Raw genomic sequence first — 23,063 nt, forward strand, 5'->3', positions numbered from 1 at the left:
GGGAATTGTGTGTCCCAGAGAAATCAACATTATCATGATGAAACAAAGGAACCGGTTCACCAATCTGCAAAAAGACTGCATGAGCAAAGAGTGAAATAAATCAATTATACACTTATGAATTTACATCATCTACAGTAAGTAATATAATACTTAAAAATCTCAAATTTCCACACTTTTATGTGAGGAACAGGAGATAAAGTTGATACTGAGTTGCCGTGACCTTCATAACCTTACCTGCATTAAAAACATGATTCTGTCATTGAAATGATTGAATGGGCTCAGGAATATTTTTGGAGCAGCATGCAGTGCCATCAACATTTTTTTCAGGAAAGGCTTTGCTTCTTATAGACAGGTTATGTCAGTGATAAAAGAGTCTTTGAGACAAACTGGCCTTCTGAAGTCCAGTAATCTTCCTGATTCATTATAAATAAACAAATTCAACAAAGGAGGGACAGCTAATATTCCACAGAAAGCAGAATAAAAAGCAGCTTGTCTCCTCTGCTCCTAAATGGTTTCAGAAGAGGTGATAAGATTTTTTTCAAAGTGAGATAAGGTGTAGGAAGAGGTCCGGCCAGCAGATTGGCATCTATTTTACATGTAAAATACACAAAGTGAAACAGAACAATGAAATGCATACAGAAAGGTAGAACAAGGATTTGTTCTTAGATTTATAACAAACAACAGCCATGACGTTTGAATCTGTGTGTTATAGAGAAAATTGATACCTGCAAGTTCGAGAACCAAGCTTCACTCCTTCCTGTAGCCTGCAAGCCTGAGGTCAGAATGTAATTGGATGATAGATTATTGTCACTTCTGTGCTCACTTTTCCATTCTTATTGAATCTTTTGAAAGGTTTTTCTGTGGCTATGTGCAAGAGGAAGCTGAACGATGGTGTGAGACTTTTTAATTCTCAAAATCTTAGTGTGAAGGTGTGGAAAAGCTCAACGCTCACACTATTCTGAGTTGGACTGTTAGCAGACGTCCCTTGTGTCAAGAGAGGGATTAAAAAAAGGAAAAAAAGTTCTGTCTTCAGTTCTGTTCTGCAATTTTTCCCTTTTTCTTGTGTCTCCGTCTCTGTCATGGCAGACAGCCCAGTGCATAAAGCAATGCTGGCATAGAGAAACTATGGCCTCTTGGAAATATGCTCTCTGTTGACTCATTCTCTTAACCACATTCTTCATCAGCAACACAGCAGTCCTTCCCGTTAGCCATGAGGACAAAACATCTTTTCTGACCCAGTTAATAACACATTCTTGTCTGCCTTTTGACAATCTAGCTTATGGTTGAACATTTGGAGAGGTTGAAGAAAAGAAGAGAGGTAGCAGAAAATGAGGGGGAAGAGAAATAGTGAGCATTCACTGGCCAACAGTGGAGTCTGGATCCGCTTGGATTTATTTGTGTACATAACTCTTTCTCTTTCTGTCTCCCCCTTCTTTCTCCCTCTGTATCCCACTTTCATTCTTTTGTGCAGCTCTGGGTCTCTAACACAAACACCTACATGCTGCGAACACTGTACAGCCTACAAATATACACATTCACATAACCAAATTATTGTGCTGGATTTCAGTAGAAATCATACACCCACGGCCCCTCGCATATGCTAATTATTCTGTTCAAATACAAAGAGGAGAGCTTCCTGCTTCATGACACTCAAACCAAAATTGGTTAGAAATTGAAAACAAAGTAGAGACAATCCAATCTACAGACAGTTTCCAACTCTAACAAGGGTATGGAAGCCAAAAACTGTAAAACTGCGTTGGAGTAATTAGGAAAGGATTGTTAAAGCTAAACTTCTTTTGCCGGCGGTTGATTTTATCATACAGCCATGTAACACCCTTCAACCCAGAACCCCCAACCCAACAGACCAGACTGAAGTCCCATTCATGACTGACCACAGAGGCCCAAGTTAACAGCTTCAGAGCCAAAGAGCCTAGCCATAAAAGCAGGCTAACAGGAAAACCATGTGACCCAACTCCCTTGTTCACCTACATGCTCTCAACTTTTTTCCGTAGTTGTCTTCCACAAAACTCCATCTTTTCCCTCGCTTGAAATCTCACTTACCCTGCTGTGCATCTTGATGGGTGCTGGTGTCAGGGTCCATGTTTAATTCACAGTGATGAGCGCCCAGATCAACACACCCATATCCTGACTGAGGCAAAGATAACTCGACAACTGAACATGTACCGCTGTATGTCGTCTGCCGCTGTTGTTTCTACTTCGCTATTCTCTCTAGTCAGAGCTGTTGGCTCTGGTCTGGCCCCTGCAGCCTGCCAGTTCAGCTCAGGCTTCTACTGCTGTGTTACATCTGTCTGACTGAGCCTCTCTGGAGAGCAGGGAGTGAGAGTAGAACAGAGCGCAGAATGGGAGGGAGGAGACAGAGGGGCAATTTCCACATGCAGAGAGACAGATATGGGTGGAGGGAGTTGTGGCTGCGGTGAATGATTTCACTTTGATCAATTTTCAACATGTTTTTTTTTTTTTCCACATCATTAAATAAGTTCAGAAAAGTCAGCTAAAAAAGGGAAAACTAACTACATAACTTAAATGTTAAAAAGGTACAAAAATAAAAAGTACCTCAAGATTATATTTATTACTAATCATTCATATACTACACTAGAAAGTAGTAAACAAATTATTGTTAGTCCAACTAAAACCGCACTTTTAAAATGCATGAAACATGTTAGTTTGATCAACACTGTACAAAATCAAGCATCTCAAAACCAGACTAACACACCTAATTTGGTCTTTGAATCACTCCTGAATGTATTTTCTAAGCTAGCACATGCTTCAAAGTTCTATCTTTTTGTAAAATCAGTGTAGCATAAGCAATTAATCAGTAAATGTGATTAATAATCACTCAGTTAAGACTACAACTCACTGTCACTTAAAGGATTTCCATATTGCTGCTCTGCTCTAATAAAATCACCATTTAAAGCAACACTAGAGACGTTTGTGAGCCTAAAAACTATGCCCTTTCGACTTATTTTGAAGTAAATTGATCTTTGCTGTGTATGAAACTGCCCTAGAGCACCCAGGGGCTAAGAACTTTGTTTTCCAGTCCTGCACCACACAGTTTTGCTTTATGGTTGCTTGATATTTTTGTAGGTTTTCAATAGCGTCTTTATGGCCTCTTCAACATGACCAAAAAAATTCACGTGGATGGCTGCACACTTGCAAAGCCCACACAGAGAGTGGTGTTACATTCCACAGCTATAGGGGGAGCCCAATAGCAAAAATGTATGTTCATGTGTGCAGTGAATTCTATTAAAGCTGCCGTCGGCAGGTTTTCAAAAAACCTAGTCTAAAGTCGGAAAATTCGAACTGACACAACTTTCAGGTCCCTCCCCCTCTGTGGAGGAGGTTGTGCACGTGAGTTCACACCAGTGTGCGCGCACACAAGCTGGGGGCATACTCACGCTCAGCATGGAAGACGTGGTTGGTGACTGTTCTGGTCAGATAATAGATTAATAATAAACCTAACGTGATTGGTTAAAAACAGCCCGGAGCGCTCGATTTTTGCAAGCACGATTACAGGCTTCAGAGGGAGTTACAGAATTCGGGATTTTTCCTAAACAGCCTATTTAATATTCTACTTCCAGAATCCCATGACAGTTCAAGCTAATATGACTAAAAAAAAGTTGCCGACGGCAGCTTTAAACTTACATGTCATTACAATGAATTACATGAATTACAATGTAATTCCACAGAAATAGTTAGAAATATCAGAACATTTTCTCACAGTCATCAGTCTTGGGGTGTCAGACATACTTCTGTTAATACCTCTAACATTTATAAAACTGCTTTTAAAACAAATAAATCCTTACATTTGAGAAACTGTTAGAAACAAATTTTTGCTGTAAAAAAATAATCCAACCAATTAAAGGACTATCCAACATTGGAGCACATCTACTATCCAGGGTAAGTGAAGGCAAATTAAAGGTGATAGAGAAAGGTTGAATGGGGCATTAATCCTTGTTCTGTGATGTGATATGTAGCCCAAAAAAATTGATTGGGTCTGTAATGGCTCAGAACCTCCCTAAAAGGCTCTCTGAAACAGCTATGTTACTATGCTGGGTTTAGAATGCGTCGTTTGCCCTTATTGGCGTCGTTTCAGAGCTTATCTGGCAACCTCATTATGAAATGCAGGTAGGTGTTGGCGCTATTCGGTTGCCGTTGCTTGAAAGATGATTTTGATTCTCTATCCCCTTTAACTTAAAACAGCACTGATATGAATGCTCAGATTTGCAGGTGAGGTCTAGGAGCAGCCCAAATTAGAATAAGGTCACAAACATCAGGCTGTTTAAACTGACATAACAAACAAGCAACATTGAAATTGCTCTTTTAAATTGTGAACGATCTGACATCCTACATCAGTTAGAATGAGGCAGTAAATACTTTTTTTCCAGCCATCACTATAGCCAGCAGTGCACCTCTGGAATATCTGTAAACAGCCATTATTCCAGAAAATAATGGCATATGAAAGCAAAGAATTCATTATGGTTCTGTAGTTTTTTCATGTATCCTTCTAGTTAATGATTCCAGCTTGTCTTAGTCTATATCAGCTACAAATATGATATTATGATGTGAGGTTTGAAAGGCAACTCCCGACTGGGGCCTTTCTGTGTGGAGTTTGCATGTTCTCCCCGTGTGTGCGTGGGTTCTCTCCGGGTATTCCGGCTTCCTCCCACTGTCCAAAAACATGCATGTTAGGTTAATTGGTATCTCTAAAAAAATTGTCCTTAGGAGTGAGTGTGAGCGTGTATGGTTGTCACAAAGACGTGGGATGCAAATACAAAATGGCTGGAGTCGCAGGTAGTGCTTCAACTGTGCGGTTTATTTACAGGGAAACATCTTAGAAAGAAGCCAGTTATGTGGACACAAAGCAAGCCCTTACTTCAGCCCTCACACTCCCCACCCGAGTGTCTGGTCGGCCTGAGCCTTATATAGCCCCAAGCCCCGCCCCAAGACCAATCAAGCCAATTAACAAAGAAAACAATACTTCTGGCCACCACATTTCACACACAGGCTCTGCAATAACCCCATTAACATTACATAACATATACAAACCATCACCATAATAAATCACGCTCCATTTGAGCAATTACAACCAAAAATATGAACAGACCCTAAACTCTCCCCCTCCACTTAGAGGGGAGATAATAATAATAATAATAATAATAATCAATTTAATTTGTACCGCACTTTTCATAGCAAAATCTCAAAGTGCTTACACAGTTGGACTAAAATCAAAAATAAAATCAACATCATAAAAACATAAAATCATGTGGAGGCAGAGTAGGCTTGCTTAAATAAAAAAGTCTTCAAGCCTCTTTTAAAATCAGTCAGTGATTGTGGAGCTCTCAGGCAATCCGGGAGGGAGTTCCAAAGACGGGGGGCAGCCACAGCAAAAGCCCGGTCTCCCATGGTCCTTAATCTGGAGCGAGGAAGGTGGAGTAGGTTGCGTTCATGTGATCGTAGGGATCTGGAGGGTGAGTGTGGGGTGAGAAGGTCCTTCAGATAATCCGGTGAGGTTCCGTATAAACACTGATGGGTGATGAGAGCGATTTTGTATTGAATTCTGAAGGTGATAGGAAGCCAGTGGAGATCATGCAGAATAGGTGTAATATGGGCTGATTTACGGGCCCTCAGAAGGATCCTGGCTGCGCTGTTTTGGATATATTGGAGCTTCTGGAGATATTTTTTATGTATTCCAACAAACAGAGAGTTGCAATAGTCAAGCCTGGAGGAGACAAAGGCATGGATGAGGGTCTCAGCATCAGAAAAGGAAAGAAACGGACGAATTTTGGAGATGTTGCGAAGATGAAAAAAACAGATTTTAAACAGATGCTTAATGTGGTTTTCAAGTGTAAGATGGGAATCCAATCTAACTCCAAGATTTGTGACTGTATTGGAAAGGGGGATGTTTTGTCCAGCAAAGAAAACAGTTGTCAAAGTTGAAGATTGCACCTGGTGAGGTGTTCCGAACAACATGGCCTCAGTTTTGGAGCAGTTTAACTGAAGAAAGTTCTGATTTAACCACGTCCTTATCTCCTCCAGGCACGTAGTGAAGGCATTGAGAGGAGGCGATGATGATGATGCTCCAGTTTTAATGTATAGTTGAATATCGTCGGCATAGCAGTGGAAGGAGATATTATGTCTATTGATGATTTGACCCAAAGGCAGCATATACAGGGAAAACAGCAGGGGCCCTAATACTGACCCTTGTGGGACGCCGCAGGAAACAGAGACAGCCTGGGACTTGGCCTTGCCAAGGCTAACACATTCCAGCCGATTGGAGAGAAAAGATCTAAACCAGGCCAGAACAGTGTCACAAAGACCAACCTCCACATGAAGACGGTGTAGTAGGATGTGATGATCCACCGAGTCAAACGCTGCAGTTAGGTCAAGGAGAACAAGGAGAGAGGTAGACCCAGTATCCGCTGTCATGAGTATGTCATTAGTAACTCTCAGCAGAGCGGTCTCAGTGCTGTGAGCAGAACGAAACCCGGACTGAAATTTCTCGTACAGAGAGTTTTGTTGTAGATGGAGCTGCAGCTGAGCGGCAACAGCTTTTTCCAGCACTTTAGACAGGAAAGGAAGATGAGAAATTGGACGGTAATTAGAGAGAATGTCTGGATCCAGGGAAGATTTCTTTAGATGAGGTTTAATGACAGCTGTTTTGAGAGGCAGTGGAACATGACCAGATTTCAGTGATTTGTTTACTATTTGTGTAATTAGTGGGCTTATTGCAGGATGATTAGATTTTATAAGAGACGAGGGGAAGGGGTCCAGGGCACAAAATGAGGGCTTCATTATCTTGAGGATGTTCTCCACTTCGCTCTGTGAAACCTCATCAAAGCAGCTCAGGGACCCATGATGTAGGAGGGTAGGTGCCAGCCGAAGATCAGGAGGGCAATGGAACTGAGATCTGATAGAGTTAACTTTGTTTTTGAAGAATGAGAGAAACAGGTTGCATTTACGAGTCGAGTCCTCATCCTCAGTTTGTTGATTGGGTTTAAGGAGATGGTTTATTGTCGAGAAAAGCTGTTTAGAATTTCCCGGACAGCTGTTGATGATGTTGGAATAGTACTTAGATCGTGCTTCCTTAAGAGAGAAGGCATAGGTTTTCTGATGTTCCTTAAATGCCAGCTTGTGGACAGAGAGACCCGATTTTTGTGCACGTCTCTCAATAGCACGTCCAGCAGCTTTCATGTTCCGCAGTTCTTCGGTGTACCAAGGGGCTGAGCGGGAGAAAGACACCAGCCTCGACTTCAGGGGGGCAAGGAGCTCCAGAAGCTCCTGGAGAGATTGATTGTAGTATTCCACAGAGTCATTTACGGATGAAAGACTGACAGCAGACAGAGAGTGAAGAGCCGAAGACAGAGTCTCAGGGGAAATATTCTTTAGGTCACGGAACTGAATAAGACGTTTAGATTTTGGAGCAGACAGAGTTGAAGGTGGTGTAGATGGTATAGTCCGAAGCCGACCATATTATAAAAGGCTGCTGCTTCTGCTGCTCTGTTTGCTCTCCCAGGCAGGCACAGAGGAGCAGGAGGATGGCAGCAGCAGTACAGGTAACTATCCTAAAATAAAGAAAACTTGAGAAAACAAATGTGATTAGTGTGGGGTTTTTTTTTTGTGCTTCTGTTGGAGATATGAGGTTTGAACATTAGTCCAATGTGGTGCGTGCACTCACCACCAAACCAGTGGGGAACAATGCAAATATGATCCATGTATGATAGACTGAGGGTGCTTTACCATGTATCACCTGTGTGTAGTGACGAGGGTTTCGTCACAATGGTTGTTTGTCTCGTTTGTCTCTGTGTGGCCCTGTGATGGACTGGCGGGCTTTCCAGGGTGTACCCTGCCTGTCGCCCATTGACCGCTGAGATAGGCTCCAGGCCCCCCGCGACCTGACCGACGGATTCAGCGGTATAGAAAATGGATGGATGGATGGATGGTTTGAAAGGCATTACTTATCACCTAGCAGCCATTACATTTTGTGATATTTATTTTAAGGTTAAGCAAGTTCAACACATGGCTCGTATCAAGACTGTGGCTGAAAGAGGAATAGGTAGCCTGCCAGCTGTCTCCAGTCAAACTGCAGATTAGGGAAATGTATGTCTTTAAGAAGAATATCGCTCGTCAAGTATTTTTCAAACAGTTTGGCATGAGGTTGAACTCTCAGGCTATTAACTGTATGCTCTCTCATACCATAATAACGCGCCCCAATGTTTTTAAGTATTACAGATCTAATAAGCAGCGAATCATAAGCGAGGAGTAGACCAGAGTTGACTGGGTCACTTCTTTGCCCTAAACTGTTCCGCTTGAATAAGGTTGTAATATAATGGAAGAAAAAGGAGCTGCTGTACTGTCTATGTGTTATTTTGTATATTGATGTATCTCTTCTTTTACACCTTATTTCCTCCCACAGGTGTTGTGCAATACCTGAGTATCGTCAGCACAGCGACTACAGCCACATCAAGATAAAATTAGGATTTTTGAGCATTAAATAATGGAGTGAAAAGCAAGGCTTTCAAAGATTACTTTGATAGTCGCGCTGCACTTTCTCCACTCATACACCAATATGGTCTCAAAAGAGTCCATGAAACGCTCATCAAACTTTTTTTTCAAACTTCTTGAGAAAAATGTATTCATTTATGTCAGTTACAGTAAGCGCAAAACATGAGCAGGAAGCCATTCAGATCCCAGCACAGACCCCTAAATATTCTTAAACATGTAAAATTAATCTAAATATTTTTGGCTACTAACACAGCGAAAATGGACTGTGTACATAACCGTGCCTTCATCCAGTCTCACTATAATGCCCATACTATGGTTGTTGATAGTGCTATAGATAGCCTAAATAAAGCCATAAGGAATGGTAATACAAATGTGACCTGCCGTATCTAAACTAATAAATGTTGTCACCTTATCATAAAGTCATTTGAATTCCATGTGTGAAAGGGTGCTGTGTGAAAACGCAGCAGTGTCACTCAGTAAAGTCTGAAGGTTCTCAGGGCTGATCACCAGTCACAGGATTATTTTTAAGATTTTGATTTATAATGTTGCAAACCATTTGCAATTGTATTGAATTTAAAGGATCAGAGAAAGTACAATTGACTCATAGCAGTTTATTGATTATTTGAATGTTAATAATTTTCCATTAATCCTAACTGAATGAGCTTGGTTAATGGGAAAAGCTGAAAGTTTAACTAATCACTCTTTTTATGGTACAAAAGATCTTGTGAAATATAGACCAGAATAAAAGATAAATGTACATGCTAAACTAAAAACTAACATTTTTCACATCTTTATATCATGATGGATGTCAGCTTGACACTTTGCACCCAGTTACTGTCATGACCACCAGTGATGGCATGTTTTTTAAAATAATTATAGGCTTGTTATTGTTTGCATGAACAAACAACCCATGGGGTAACTTTTGGGAGGAGCAGAGTGGATTTTAGCTTCCAGATTTGTTCACAAATTCAAATTTTAGATGATGATGTGGTTATAAAATCAGGATTTTATTAATGCAGTGTGATAGTCTGGGGATACTTTAAGTGACCACAAGTTGACCACATGTAGTTTTAATGGGCTGATTTTCAATCACAATTTCTAGCACATGTAGCTGACTGACAAAAATAAATTAAAATTATAGCACACCTCATGGGGACATCCTCTAACATGCCCTGCAGCAATAGGAGACCATGGACTACTGCTGAAGACAAATTTCTGTGTGACAGACATCTAACGGTTCCTTAGCTAACAGCTCAAGTTAACTCTATATCTACTGTCTGAAAACAGCTCCAGCAACTTTCATGCTAGAAACTAGTCTTGTGCCCCCAAAACATGAGACAAAGAGTTGGTTTTGCTGGTTCAAACAGTTCTGTTAAAGGTATGTCAGATAGATTAAATCACTATATTATTTTGCATATTTTGTTCAGTAATATGTATGATATCTTCAAAAGCTTTACATAGGTACAACAACTGATTTATTGATTTAAATCAATACACTCTCCCCTCAAGAAAGCATTCCATAAACCTTTGAATGCCCCTTCTCTTCTTCCGGTTAAGATGAGGCACAAGACCAGAGAAATGCAAAGCAACAAGCTCTCCATCTAGTGGACATTGAAAAGAATAGATTTTTTTTCAGTCTCTTCCAATATGAGCAAAGAAAGCCTTTTTTCCATCTTGCAGCGTCTGACTGGTTTATTCTGAGCTACTTTTGAATGCTTATATTAATTGTATGAAATTGTATTTGTAAATTAAACAATCTACATATTGTATGATATTTAAGTTTAACTCAATTCAAATTGAGCAGCTTTTGATATAAGGTCTTATATGAGTCAGTTCTACCAAAATAATATTTCATTAAATCAACATCCATGTTCAACATGTGTTTATTATTTAATCTTAAGGCTTTCTGTCTTTTCTCTCTGACTGAATAGTTAATTATTTGCAGAATATGTTTGTATGTGTGGGTGGGTGATCACTACAGGGCTACTTACGGCTCTCGGTGGACAGCTGGCTATGGAATTCTGTAAACTGTGTTTCCACAGGGACACTGATAGTACGTCGCAAAAAGTGGGCTTTGCCTGATGCAGAGCGTCTCCCCTGCAAAAACAGGTAACAGTAAGAGTTAATAGCAGAGAATAGAGGAAGACAAGAAATTCAAGGTCGATAGAATCCAGTGTAAATTTCACAAAAGTCACAGAGTACAAAGGGTACAAAAGAATAATGCCCACAACAAAGAAAGCATTTGGATGTTTTTAACATGCAGCAAATGTGCATTCAGTAGTCTCTGAGGCCTTTTTATCTGTGTTGCTGTGGTTATTCCGATCACCACGTTAAATTCTGTGTTGAGTCTAAAGCAAACAATAGCTGTAATAGTCCTGATAAACGACTGGACACAAAAGAGCCAACACATCAGTCAGTGTCACCCCATATCTTCCATTAGCTTGCACTGAAAATGTTTAGCTCTGAAAGATTAAACAGACAAAGGAAAAAGAATGGCTATGGTGAGGAAAGGGTCTGATATCCACCGCTAGGAGTGATAAAGGCTTATCGAGCATCCTCACACCTCTCAACTCATTGCAACAGCCTGTCCATCCCGTTTTCTCACTTCCTCTGATTCCATGTCTGTCTAATTATCTCTGTTTCTTTCTGATCCCCTCTCTGAGTGTCCTCTTTACCTGCCTATTGGAAATAAGGTTTAAGGACAGCTCTCACTGACATCGAATGTGAGGTAAAGACATGTCAGCTGGTCTTGCCTAAACAGTATGAGCCATAAAATGAAACTCTATTCAATGTAACAATTAATAGTGTCATGTGCAATTGGTGCAAGACCCTTCTTGCCAATAGGAACAGATATTGGCGTATAAGTAACTTTATTACAATAATAGACTCATCATTTAAAAACTCTTACATTCACTCGTGTTAAATATTGAAGTAGCATAACTCAACTGAGCAATCTCTGAGAAGTCTAACTAACAAACAGGAATTACATTGTAAGAGGAACAATCCTCACTAATATTTAACAAATCTGATCCTGAGTTCAAAGAAAAGCTGCTCATAGAACATCAGTGCATTAGACATTACGCAACTGTACAGAGAAAAAAAAGGCAGACATAAAATATGCTGTGCCGCCTGCACTGTATCAAGTATCTGTATTAAAAATTAAACTAAAATTCCTTTGTTGAAATAATGAACTGATCCAGTTCCCTTTGAATGAATTCTCTAAGGAAACATACAGCACTCGTGAAGCTGGTGATGTATATTTTCACTCGTTGCTAATTCAGTTATTACTTCAGCCATGGATGCAAGTACTGAGTAAGTGAAGGGTAAAGCCTCGTTTTGTGATTTAATTTAAACACCGGCACAAATCATAGAAGAATCCCACATTTATAAGTCATTTTTGACTGTTGCATCGAGCATAAAAAACGCCAAATTGTTTCAAATAATGAGCCCCTTTTACTGTAAGTCCCATAGAACATTTAAATATAATGTACATGGATTTATTCATTTATTGACCTAATCACAACAGGTGTTAACATTCTTCTTTGGTAATCACATGTGGAAAGTTTTAAGTAGATTGCAACAAGGATGTTGTGAAGATCAGATCTTAAGAGGCAAAAGGCTCAGTTTCACCAACAAGTCTTTGTGTGCCTTTATTCCTTTTCTTTGGCCCACGCCTGCATATTTCTGGTGTCCATGAAGGACTTTAGAGGCAGGGGATGGAAAATGGAAAATGGAAAAATATGACTGCTGTCTAACACTTGACAGTTTGGAACATGGAGGCAATTCAAAACAAAGTTATAAAATTCATAACAACACTGTCATTTTCCACATGTAAGCATCCTGTTGTTGCATTGTCGTTGCACCCTGCATTATTGATTAGCAATTGTTTAGGTTTGTCTCTAATCGCTAATAGAGTGCATTATTATCTGGTTAAAACTTACAACCTTCTAAAATGTTCATGGCATCTGAGTGTCATAGTTTCTTTATAGTTTTCTCTTTCCATTCAAGTGAATATCAGCATGTAACTGAAGAGAGACCACCACGTTGGCTCTGTTGGAGTAGGAATAATAAAGCCAATTATTCTGCAACAAATCTATATTGAAGCTTTGATAGTTTTTCAAAGAGGACTGAGACAGTAAAATAATGTAAATGTATTACAAATTACAAATGCATTTCATCGGTTTTGTCTCAAGTTGCATGTTTTAAACAACAAGAGTCTGAATCTTTAATATCATGTTGCTTACTTACGGTAATTTAAGATTTTTCAGAAATCCCCTGTGTCTCCCTCAGCTGGCTGTGTGTGATGTAACTTAAGTGCTTGTTTGCATGCAGAGTAGTACAATAAGATATGATCATGATCATGTAAACAGGGCTGTTGATCTGAGTTGATGCGCAGCACTCATTCTCCCAGCGCCCAAAAACCTCTTTTGAATGAAAACCTCTTACACCCCTCTGTGAACAGTGATTGTAAACAGGTGTTCAACAGTCACTTTGTAGATATCTGCGAAACATGTGTAATGATCGGTTTGGGAAAGATCAAAGTTTTACATCTCTTATCTCTTATAATAATCTTTTGTTTCTGCAGGCCAAAATACAGTAACAGATTATTTGAATTGAAGACATAAAGGAAATTTAAAACTGATTTTCATTTCAAGTGCCAAAAAAGTGAATGACATGTTCACAATATTAGAGAGTATTTCAGCTTATTAAATATCTGCTGCACTTAGATTACAAGTGCAATACAACATGTAGTTTTGTTCATGTTATGTGATATATGCACATACAGGCATGGACCTCACAGCCTATTTGCCTGCAGGATTCAGTATAATGCCATGGCATAGATTAAATATTGCAAATGTGTGTTGCGTATGGGTTTTCAGTCTGGCTGGGACTAATGTAGGACATTACCCCAACTTAAAGAGTTCTTGCAAAACTGCCTAAAACCAACCAGGAAGTGACAATGTTATATCGTAATGTTTTGTGTTAACATGTAACCAGGGCAACCAGCAAAATGGCATCAATGAGAATGATGGTCGCATTGTAAAAATGTAAAAAAAATTAGAACTTTTGCAGTAACTGGGATCATCTTCTAACCAAGTAATCTTATTCTTTAAACTCTACCAGAAAGTGACAAAAGTGTTGTTGTTTTTTTTGTATGTCTTTGATTGTAACTCAGAAGTGAAAAAAACTAATTTCATATGTTGCTCTTGATTTCATGTCACACAAAGGCACGTGGTTTAATGCGCTGTGCATAGCTGCATCATTAATCCCCCTCCTTCCTCCTCATGAGGTTTTTGGGCTTCTTAAACAAATGTAGTCTACGCTAAAGCAATACTTTACAGGATGCCCCGATGGATCGTTAATATGGGTATGAACAAACGTCATGCAAGGATTTGTCGCCTTAGCAACCAACATTTAAAACAAGAATACCAATATTTGCAATCCAATTTATCCTTTGTTTTTTTAAAGGTTGCATGGACTGCTTGGTACTTGGAAACAAAGACAATTAATGTGTCAGATGCCATTTTTGATAGTAATTCTTGCATATACAGTAGTTAAGAGTGGTGAAAGAAACATCTGACTGATACTAAAAACATAAACAAACTAAATAAATGTTCGAAGGTGGTATGACACATTGTTGCTACTTTTTGAACATGCAGCAATATTAGATCACAAATATAGATATTTGTGCAGGAGTTGTGCATTCATTTAAATGTAGAATTAATTTATTTTGTTTCAGAAATTTATTTAGATTATTAATATTATCATATACTCTTACTGTGAAACCATGATGTTATCATGTTATCATTAATGTGAAAGTCATGATAACATGATACCTCCACTTAAACTCAAAACAGGCAACTGAGAGAAATGAGTTAATGAAATTATTTAGAAAATGTTGGTTAAGTCGAGGGATATAAAATGAAGTTTGAATAAAAAACAAATTGAGAGCAGACAAGAGTAACAATAAGGACAGAGGGACATAACAGACAAGAGATTGTACTGTCTGCTCTCACCACCTCTTCATCATGAAGCAGCATCTGACAGTCAGCAACCGCAGAGTACATCGGGTTCCGAATAGTTCTCTCCTCATATGAATGTCCATGTGACATTCGGTGTCTTGGTGGACACTGCACATCTAAAGAGGGGAGCAGAAAACAAACAACAAATAAGCACAGCTGAAAGGGCTGACAAAGACAGATTAGGGTCATTTTTATGCACATATTGATGGGATGTTGTCAACAATAGTAGCTGGTTTAGTTCTATCCTAAAAAATAATAACCCAGGTTTGCAGAAACGAGTGGACATTAATGATTTGTTTAATGAGTCTTTTTCCTATGTGGAAAAAAACAATGATAAATGCAAAATGCAAATGTTTTTTTACCATGTGCCATGATGAGGTGACAAATTTTAGAAAATAAATTAAATTCATCAGATCTATCACTGTGACAATGATATTAAACACAGAGCTAATTCTTAAGAGTTTTACGACACATATTTTTTGTGAAAAAAGCCCATAAGAAATTCAGTTACTCACTCATTTTGATAAGAGACAATAATTCAAATAACACTTTAGTATGTTTACATGTGAAAAAATATGTTAGTCCAACCAAAACTGGACTTTTAAAATACAGATAAATATGTTAGTTTGACCAAAAGCAAACTTCTCAAAGCTGAACTAACACACCCAGATAATGTGGCTGATAATGACTCTATATGCATCTATTCAGACAAATAGACTCAAGCTGGCAAAAGACGGAGTACAGAAATGGTTTTATAACCTTTTCCAACCTTATGACAATCAAGAACTCTGTCTTGGAGACCCTCAGCAATCTCCTTTGTTGGTTCCTTTATGCACTTCCGATGATGTTTTGTGAAGATCAGACTTTAAGAAAAAAATAAATGTCATTCCACTGATGGAAAATATCTGACTCTAATTTAAACTTCAAATTCAATCTGCTCCGAGAGATCCTCAACTAAACGTGCAATTTTTTGTTGTTTTACTTTTTCTTACTTTTCATCTACCTTTAGGGTTTATGTAAAAACTCTGATAATGTTTCAGGTTATATTTACACAGAGATAGATAAATAGACCTCTTAAATTTTCAAGTGCTAGTATATCATAAATGCTCCAACTGAGAGTTCTATGAAGAGTTGATGAGAAAACATGTCTATTTACCAACAATCATAAAATAAGAATGTTTTATGCTATTTGTTCGTGGTTAATTTTGACAGTGTAATGTAAATAATCTTACTTACACTTGTGCAAAGCTTATAGATGTTCAGTTTTAAACACAGCTGTCTACTGCATTTGTGTTGTGTTACCCTGAATGTGAAATGGGCATATAGTCAAGCACAGTTTACCAAAGCTTCAATTGCTAGCAGGATAAAGAGACAACAGATCACAAATTCACAAATTCAATGGACCTGTGTCTTTGTGTAAGCGTGTCCATGACAGCGCAATGTTATGGATGAGTGTGCTTTCAAATCAGCTTTCAGATAGATCCTCCAATCTCAGTCTGGTGATAATTCCGGCTATGTTGTATTTGCATTTACTTACTGCCATTGATTGGTGCCCCTTCCTTTAATTTAACTGCTGACTGAGAAGATCAATACCTTCACAGTACTAGCATTTTATCCCTCTGCATCAGTGACAATAAACCTCACTTTTTATTGGCTGCTTCACAGCCCTTCTTCCTGGTATTGACTGTATAAATATAAGCTGTCCAAACTGTTTTAAATCAATATTTCCAGTTTGGTGGAGATGCTTGAATAACATTTTGTTTGAAACATTTCTGTTTCAGCCCCAGTGTACTGACTCATGTTGGAGCTTAATCTGACAAAAAAAAAAGATTGCAAGCTCTCAAATTTAAACACTTTTTTTCTCCATTTTCCAGGTTTTGTTTTAGGATCTATGAAAATGTGGAGGTTACTATTGACTTGCCATTACATAGCACAGCGTGCACCTACAGTGAGACTCCCACATAATATGAATTTCGGCATCTTAGCTCACCTGAATCAGACTTTTAAAGAAGTCTGTTTCTGAGGTTCCACATACAGCATGAAGACTCGCTTGTGGCAAAAGTTTTCAAACCAAAATATCCATCTGATTCAATGTTATATGTTTTATAGTTTTAAGTATTTTTTGTTTACTAAGATGTGCAAAGGATCATATGATGTGGGGAACCTCTAAGAATTTGAGCTTTCACGTTTTTCAGTTTTGTCCAGCACATGTATAAGATGTTGAAAACGTCCACCTCACAGCAGATTGACTGAGCACAATCACTAATCACATTTTTCTACAGACAGTGCCAGTCACTCATTTAAGCTCAAAATGAGTTTTACTGCCTTTTCTTTTATCAGTTTATTGGAATTCATTAGCTTTTTTTTTTTTAACACTGTGCTATTCTTTGTTATTGGATGGTGAAAACAATGGGGAAAAAAATCAATTCTGCACGTTACTTCGTGTTCCTGTTGCCCTGGATGCAACAGGAGCCAACAAAAACAACTAAAAGGGAATATGATTTTGATGATAATGATGACGATGTAGACGATATCCAAATAATGATACAAGCAGATAGTTCAAACATGTCAAACTTAATTGTGGTTTTTAAGTCCAATCACTTACAGTTTTCAAGAGATTTCAAAGAGAACAGAGTTGTGGCAAACTTGATCTCTTCTGTCATATTTTTCTAAGTGACAAAGACCTTACTGTAATGGAGGAGACCCACTGAAGGACCTCAGGCTATACCCATTCATATGGCGTTAGAGGCTCAATGACAATTTCAGGGGCCTGTCCTAGATGTGTCTTAAAAACAGCAACAAGGAAACCTAAAATCAATTCTAAAATACACAGGTTGCCAGAGAAGTGAAACTAGGATTGGGGTTATGACTTCAGATATAGTTTTATTAAGCTGAACAAATTGTTTGAAAGGCATATCTGAGCCTCAGTTAAGCAGTGTTTAAGAGTAATTAGGTGAACTTTGGTGGCAGAATCAAAAGAAAAACATTCTGCATGAAATGGAATTTGACATTGTGCCTGCAAATGTTATACTGGTAGCATGTACTGTATAGGGAGAAAAGGAGGGGGCCAAGGACTGACCCCTGATGCACTCCGCATCATAAAGATTTCCAATGTTGTACTCTAAAACAATAATTTGAACTTTTAGTACTGTCAGCAAGAGAGTCAAGTTCTGAGGGAGAAGTTTATGTAGCTGTCCTCTGTTATTTGCATATGGCGGTGTAGAAAATGATAATGGAATTAATTCTTTAAATTTGGTTACAGCATTCTCTGATAGACACCTACTATAGATATATTTCTTCTCAACTGCTGTGTAGTCAAGTAATGTAAACTCAAAATTTATCAAAAATGGTAAGAGATAAGATTATGAGAAAACACTGTTAACCATTCACAATTAAATAAGTCAGCACAAGATAAAGGTTATGATTAAGAGCAAATAAGAAGAAATTTAGTGAGATTTGATAATCCCAGAGAAGCGAGAAGTTCCACAGAAAACAAACGTGGTTACAGGAAGTGATGCAATATGTCTTGCCGCAAAATATCAGCACGTAACAGCAGCAGCCAACATTAAAAGCATCATAGTCTCTAATCGTTATCTAAAATTAAAAATATTATTACCACTCGGTTGATGTAAATTGATTGAATAACGATTTTTTTGGTACTTTACTGGCTTTAATCCAAAGGTGTTTAGTGATGGAGGTGCAGAGGCACATTTTTCGTCCCCTTAGGCTGAGACAGAAGTTTGTTTGTGTGTCTGTTTGTTCCAAAGATAACACAAAACCTACCAAGCTGATAGTTTCGATATCACCTCCTTCCCCTCCTTAACTCTTGAAACTTAATGGAGAGTTGCAGCATGAGCTGCGTAAGAACTCACATACATAAGCATTGTGTCTTACCAAACTATTTATTTTGATCTTTTAGAGTTTTAATTCCTTGTGACTGGGATTTCCATAGGAGTCATAATTCAATAACACATTTTCTCTACGGGATGATACTCAAGACCACAACACATGCAATCATGCCGATCAACTACAACCATCAGGGGGGAATTTGCAGATCTCTGTGAAAATTGCCAAGCCTTGCCATCATATCTAGGTCAGAAGAATGAACTACTCTCTGGACCATATGCACTTTCACAGCTGCGCTTTGAGAGTGAGGCATTCATAGTAGCAGGAGCTACTCCACCTTTAGCACTGCCATCTGGAAGAAAAAACACGTTTTCTGTCTTCTACAATAACTGTCAATGTGGTTATCTGTTATAGCACAACACATGCATTAACAGGCATACCTAAAAGGAGAAGAAACACACAAACTGGAAGATGGACAGATAGATTTAGAGACCGGAAGAAAGAAGCCAGGATTTAACAGTGAATAAAGACGAATAAACAAGATGCATAATAATAATGCATGGAAATGGAAGTATGACAGAGAGTCACACTTACCTGAGGGGGAATAAGAAAACACGGTTTGTTGCCTCTGCATCTTCAGTGTTTGCTCGATTGTGTTCACAAGCAGCAGGGAGTGAGAAAGCCAGCACGCCTCACTGTGTGTTTTTTATGACAAAGTCTGTGTAGCAGCTCAGAGGTTTAGCCAGCAAGCGAATAAGCAACAAAACCAGGAGGATGAATGGGAGAGGAAACAAGCCTTCTCATTACCTCGCAAGTGTCTCCAATCTTGCTCTCAGTTTCTGCCATTCTTGTTGTCATTCGCTGTGAGAGTGGAGGTGTATGTCTTATACAAAGCACATGTACTGCAGATGGAAATCTATGACATACACAGAGGCAGGGAAATGGGAGGAGTGAGAAGGAAGGGGGGGCGTTGAGACTGGAGAGAGGAAGAGAGGAAGAGGAAGAAAGCAATTACCTTTAGTGTAGGCTTACTCAAAGACTAAGCCATCACTCCTCCCTCCCCTCTCTGTAACCTTGTGATGCTGAAGACTAAGCCAATTCAAAGCTTACATGTTATACATCTGTTTGGCCATACATGACAGTACTAGGTTTCCATCCCAGCTCTGTTCAAATAACTCAGTACCATACAGTGCACTTAATTTGAAGTCCCACTTCAGCTGTTATTGGTCCCTTTAAAACCTATCTGTACCGATTTAGACTCAAAAAAGAAGAAAATGTGTCCGATGGCCTTATGACATGGATATAACTGTATCATTTTCCTTATTTAGTTAATCTCGGTTGCTATGCGCTGGCATTATCGGCAGCAAGTCTGTGTAAATGTAAATGTAAATGTACTTTATTTATACAGCCCTTTACAGACAATCCTTACGGTGTACCAAAGTGCTTCACAGCAGGTAATAAATAAAGAGAAGAATAAGTAAAAACAAATAAAAACAATAAAAGAACAGTGAAAGCAATAAAATATAACAAAATCGATTAAGATAAAATAAGATAAAAGTGCCATCATACTACTGGGTATTAAAAGCAATCCTAAATAAGTAGGTTTTTAGCCTAGATTTGAAGAGGCCCAGGTCAGAAATAAAACGCAGCTCGACAGGGAGCTTATGCCAGAGCCTGGGGGCAGCGACGGAAAAGGCTTGGTCACCCTAGTGTTTGTATTTTGACCTGGGCACTTCCAGCAAAAATTGATTTGTTGACCTCAGAGCTCTACCAGGATTGCAGACTGTTAAAAGCTCAGATAAATATGATGGGGCGAGGCCGTTAAGAGCTTTAAAAACAAACATTAAACGTTTAAAATCAATTCTATAAAGGGCAGGAAGCCAATGGAAGGAGTTAAGAACAGGAGTGATGTGCACACGTCTGTTAGTGTTGGTTAAAAGACGGGCAGCAGCGTTTTGCACAAGTTGAAGGCGACTGAGAGAAGACTGGGAGACGCCAACATAAAGTGCATTGCAATAGTCTAACTTTGAACTTATCAGGGCATGGATGGCTTTCTCAAGGTCATGACGACTTAAAAACATTTTAACTTTGGCCAGGAGACACAACTGGAAAAAAATAGTCCTGACAACATTGTTAATTTGTTTGTCCAACCTCAGATGACTGTCAAAGGTCACTCCCAGATTTCTAATGGTTGAACTAAGCTTTGAAGACAATGTGCCAAAGTCAGCTGTCACAGTATCCCCAAACACAATACATTCAATTTAGTCATCATTTAAATGAAGAAAATGTTGGGCCAACCACTGCTTACTATCAGCAATACAATTAAACAAAGAACATTGTGCACTGTTACTATTTGGCTTCAATGGTAGATACATTTGTAAATTGTCTGCATAACAGTGGAAAGAAAGGTTGTGCCTGGCTATAATTGACTCAAGTGGTAGCATGTACAATGAGAAGATGATAGGGCCAAAAAGAGATCCTTGAGGGACTCCACAAGAGAGAGGAGCCCTTGAAGAGAAAAGGTCACCAACCATAACGGAAAAGGTTCTACTGGACAAGTAAGATGTAAACCACTTCAATGGAGTGCCGTGGATGCCAACATAATTACTTAGACGTGACAGGAGGACTGCATGGTCGACCGTGTCAAAGGCTGATGAATTCACGCAGACTTTTCTCAGCCTGAGCGATCCAGAACACATCACTCATTCAGCTGAATTCAACTGTGATGCTTTGCGGTAAGACGTATTGCATCACTTCCTGTTACCTTGCTTGTGAACTATGGAATTTCTTGCTCCTCTTGGACTACTGATAATCACTTTATTTCTATCTATAACTTACACAATTTTGCATAGTTAACTCTATAGCTTACCGTTCTGTTCTAACACACTCCTACAGATCTTTAATCTTTATTCTCACTTTTTAGCGGTGTGTCTGGTTATCTAGCTTAGCATGGCTACCAGTTCTCTCCCTCCATCTCCTTCTTTCACCTGCTCCGTGTGTCAGATGTTTAGTTACTCCTCTGCCTCCTTTACCGATAATGGTACATGTAACAAATGTAGTCTTTTTTTGTAGTTTTAGAGGCGAGGTTATCTGAATTGGAAGCTCGGCTCTGCACTGTTGAAAATCAACCGATAGCGAGCCAGGTTCCTTTAGCCAGTGTGGAGCCACCTAGCGCAGCTAGCTCAATTAGCCTTCCCCTAGCAGAACCCGAGCTTGACTATACAGTTTCTGAGAAGAAATTTACATATAGAAGGTGTCTATCAGAGGATGCTATAACCAGATTTAAAGAATTAATTCCATCATCCTTATCTTCACTGCCATGTGCAGATATGACAGAAGACGACTACCTAAATTTTACTCCAGCAACACTTGACTCTCTTGTTGACAGCACTATAGTTTCAATGCGTACAGCACTGGACAATGTTGCCCCTCTGAAAAGGGAGGTAATCAGTCAGAAGAGGCTGGCTCCTTGGTATAATTCAAAGCTGCGTGCTTTAAAGCAGACTGCAAGAAACCTGGAGAGACAGTGGCGTTCCTCTAATTTAGAAGAGTCTCAATTAGTCTGGAAAGATAATTTAATAACGTATAAAAAAGCCCTTCGTAAAGCAAGAACTGCTTATTATTCATCATTGATAGAAGAGAATAAGAACAATCCCAGGTTTCTTTTCAGCACTATAGCCAGTTTGACAAAGAGTCCGAGCTCTGTGGAACCACGTATTCCTTTAACTCTCAGTAGTGATGATTTCATGAGCTTCTTTATCAATAAAATTGTTTCTATTAGAGAGATGATTGATGGAATCCTTCCCACTATTATCAGTGATGTATCATCAAGTACAGCAGCTTTAGAGGTATCTTTAGAACCTGATTTGTATTTAGACGGCTTCTGCCCAGTTGATCTCTCTGAACTAACAACAGCAATAGTCTCTTCTAAACCATCAACTTGTGTTTTAGACCCAATCCCAACCAGACTGTTCAAGGAGGTTTTCCCATTAATTGACACTTCCATATTGGATTTGCTCAATCTGTCTTTGTTGACAGGATATGTACCTCAGCTTTTTAAGGTTGCTGTAATTAAACTATACTTAAAAAATCTGAGACACATGAACAATTAATACTGATAAACAATGAACGCACCCATGTGTCTGCAATTACATGAGTGGATATAAAAGCAGCGCAAAGTGGTTCAATACATACCATTGAAAACAATGGCTGCTTTAGCAGTATTAGAAGACTTTGCAAATGGTGCAATTCGAAGAGAGCTTGTGTTCACTAGACAGAGGATTTGCTGGCACATGATGGCGACTGAGTTTTGAGGGAAATCCTCCTGAACTGTGCGCAGAGCTGGGACAGAATTATCCGCATCTCAGCCACGTATGTCAAATTCCCACAATGCAGTTGAACAGGCCAACATTAAAGCTCTTGACTTGAATGTGGCAGTGTTTCTCAAAGTACTTTTTAAGGCGGGTAGCGAAGACCGCGCCACATAGCTCTGCCTTGGTCACATCTCCCTTTTGATCAATAGGGGTGAGTTTTGCCTTGGATTCCACCAACTTCACCACAACTTTTTCTTGGGTTTCCCAACGCAGGTAGAGCACAGCTCCATAGGAGGATTCACTCCCATCTGAGAAGGTGATCCCTGTTGGTGGGCCTTTGGCTTTAGGCATGAGACTC

The 23,063-nt window shown here is 39.1% G+C and overlaps 1 protein-coding gene across 5 annotated transcripts in view; it reads right to left on the reverse strand.

Moving 5' to 3' along the window:
* The window catches only part of LOC142373170 (disabled homolog 2-interacting protein-like), a 179,708-nt gene extending 164,350 nt beyond the window's left edge, over window positions 1-15,358 (reverse strand). For 2 of the 5 annotated variants that reach the window (XM_075456279.1, XM_075456281.1), the window contains exons 1-2: window positions 14,541-14,644; window positions 10,515-10,620 (exon numbers count right to left, since the gene is read on the reverse strand). In XM_075456279.1, the coding sequence (XP_075312394.1) occupies window positions 10,515-10,620; window positions 14,541-14,636 (202 nt within the window). In that variant the 5' untranslated portion in view covers window positions 14,637-14,644. Of the gene's footprint in view, window positions 1-2,061; window positions 2,296-10,514; window positions 10,621-14,540; window positions 14,663-15,305 lie in introns of those variants that run through there. The other 3 variants (XM_075456280.1, XM_075456278.1, XM_075456284.1) reach the window with 3 other exon arrangements.
* Window positions 15,359-23,063: the final 7,705 nt, after the last annotated feature.

The sequence above is a fragment of the Odontesthes bonariensis genome, chromosome 22 (assembly GCF_027942865.1).
Source record: "Odontesthes bonariensis isolate fOdoBon6 chromosome 22, fOdoBon6.hap1, whole genome shotgun sequence".
Taxonomy (NCBI): Eukaryota; Metazoa; Chordata; class Actinopteri; order Atheriniformes; family Atherinopsidae; genus Odontesthes; species Odontesthes bonariensis.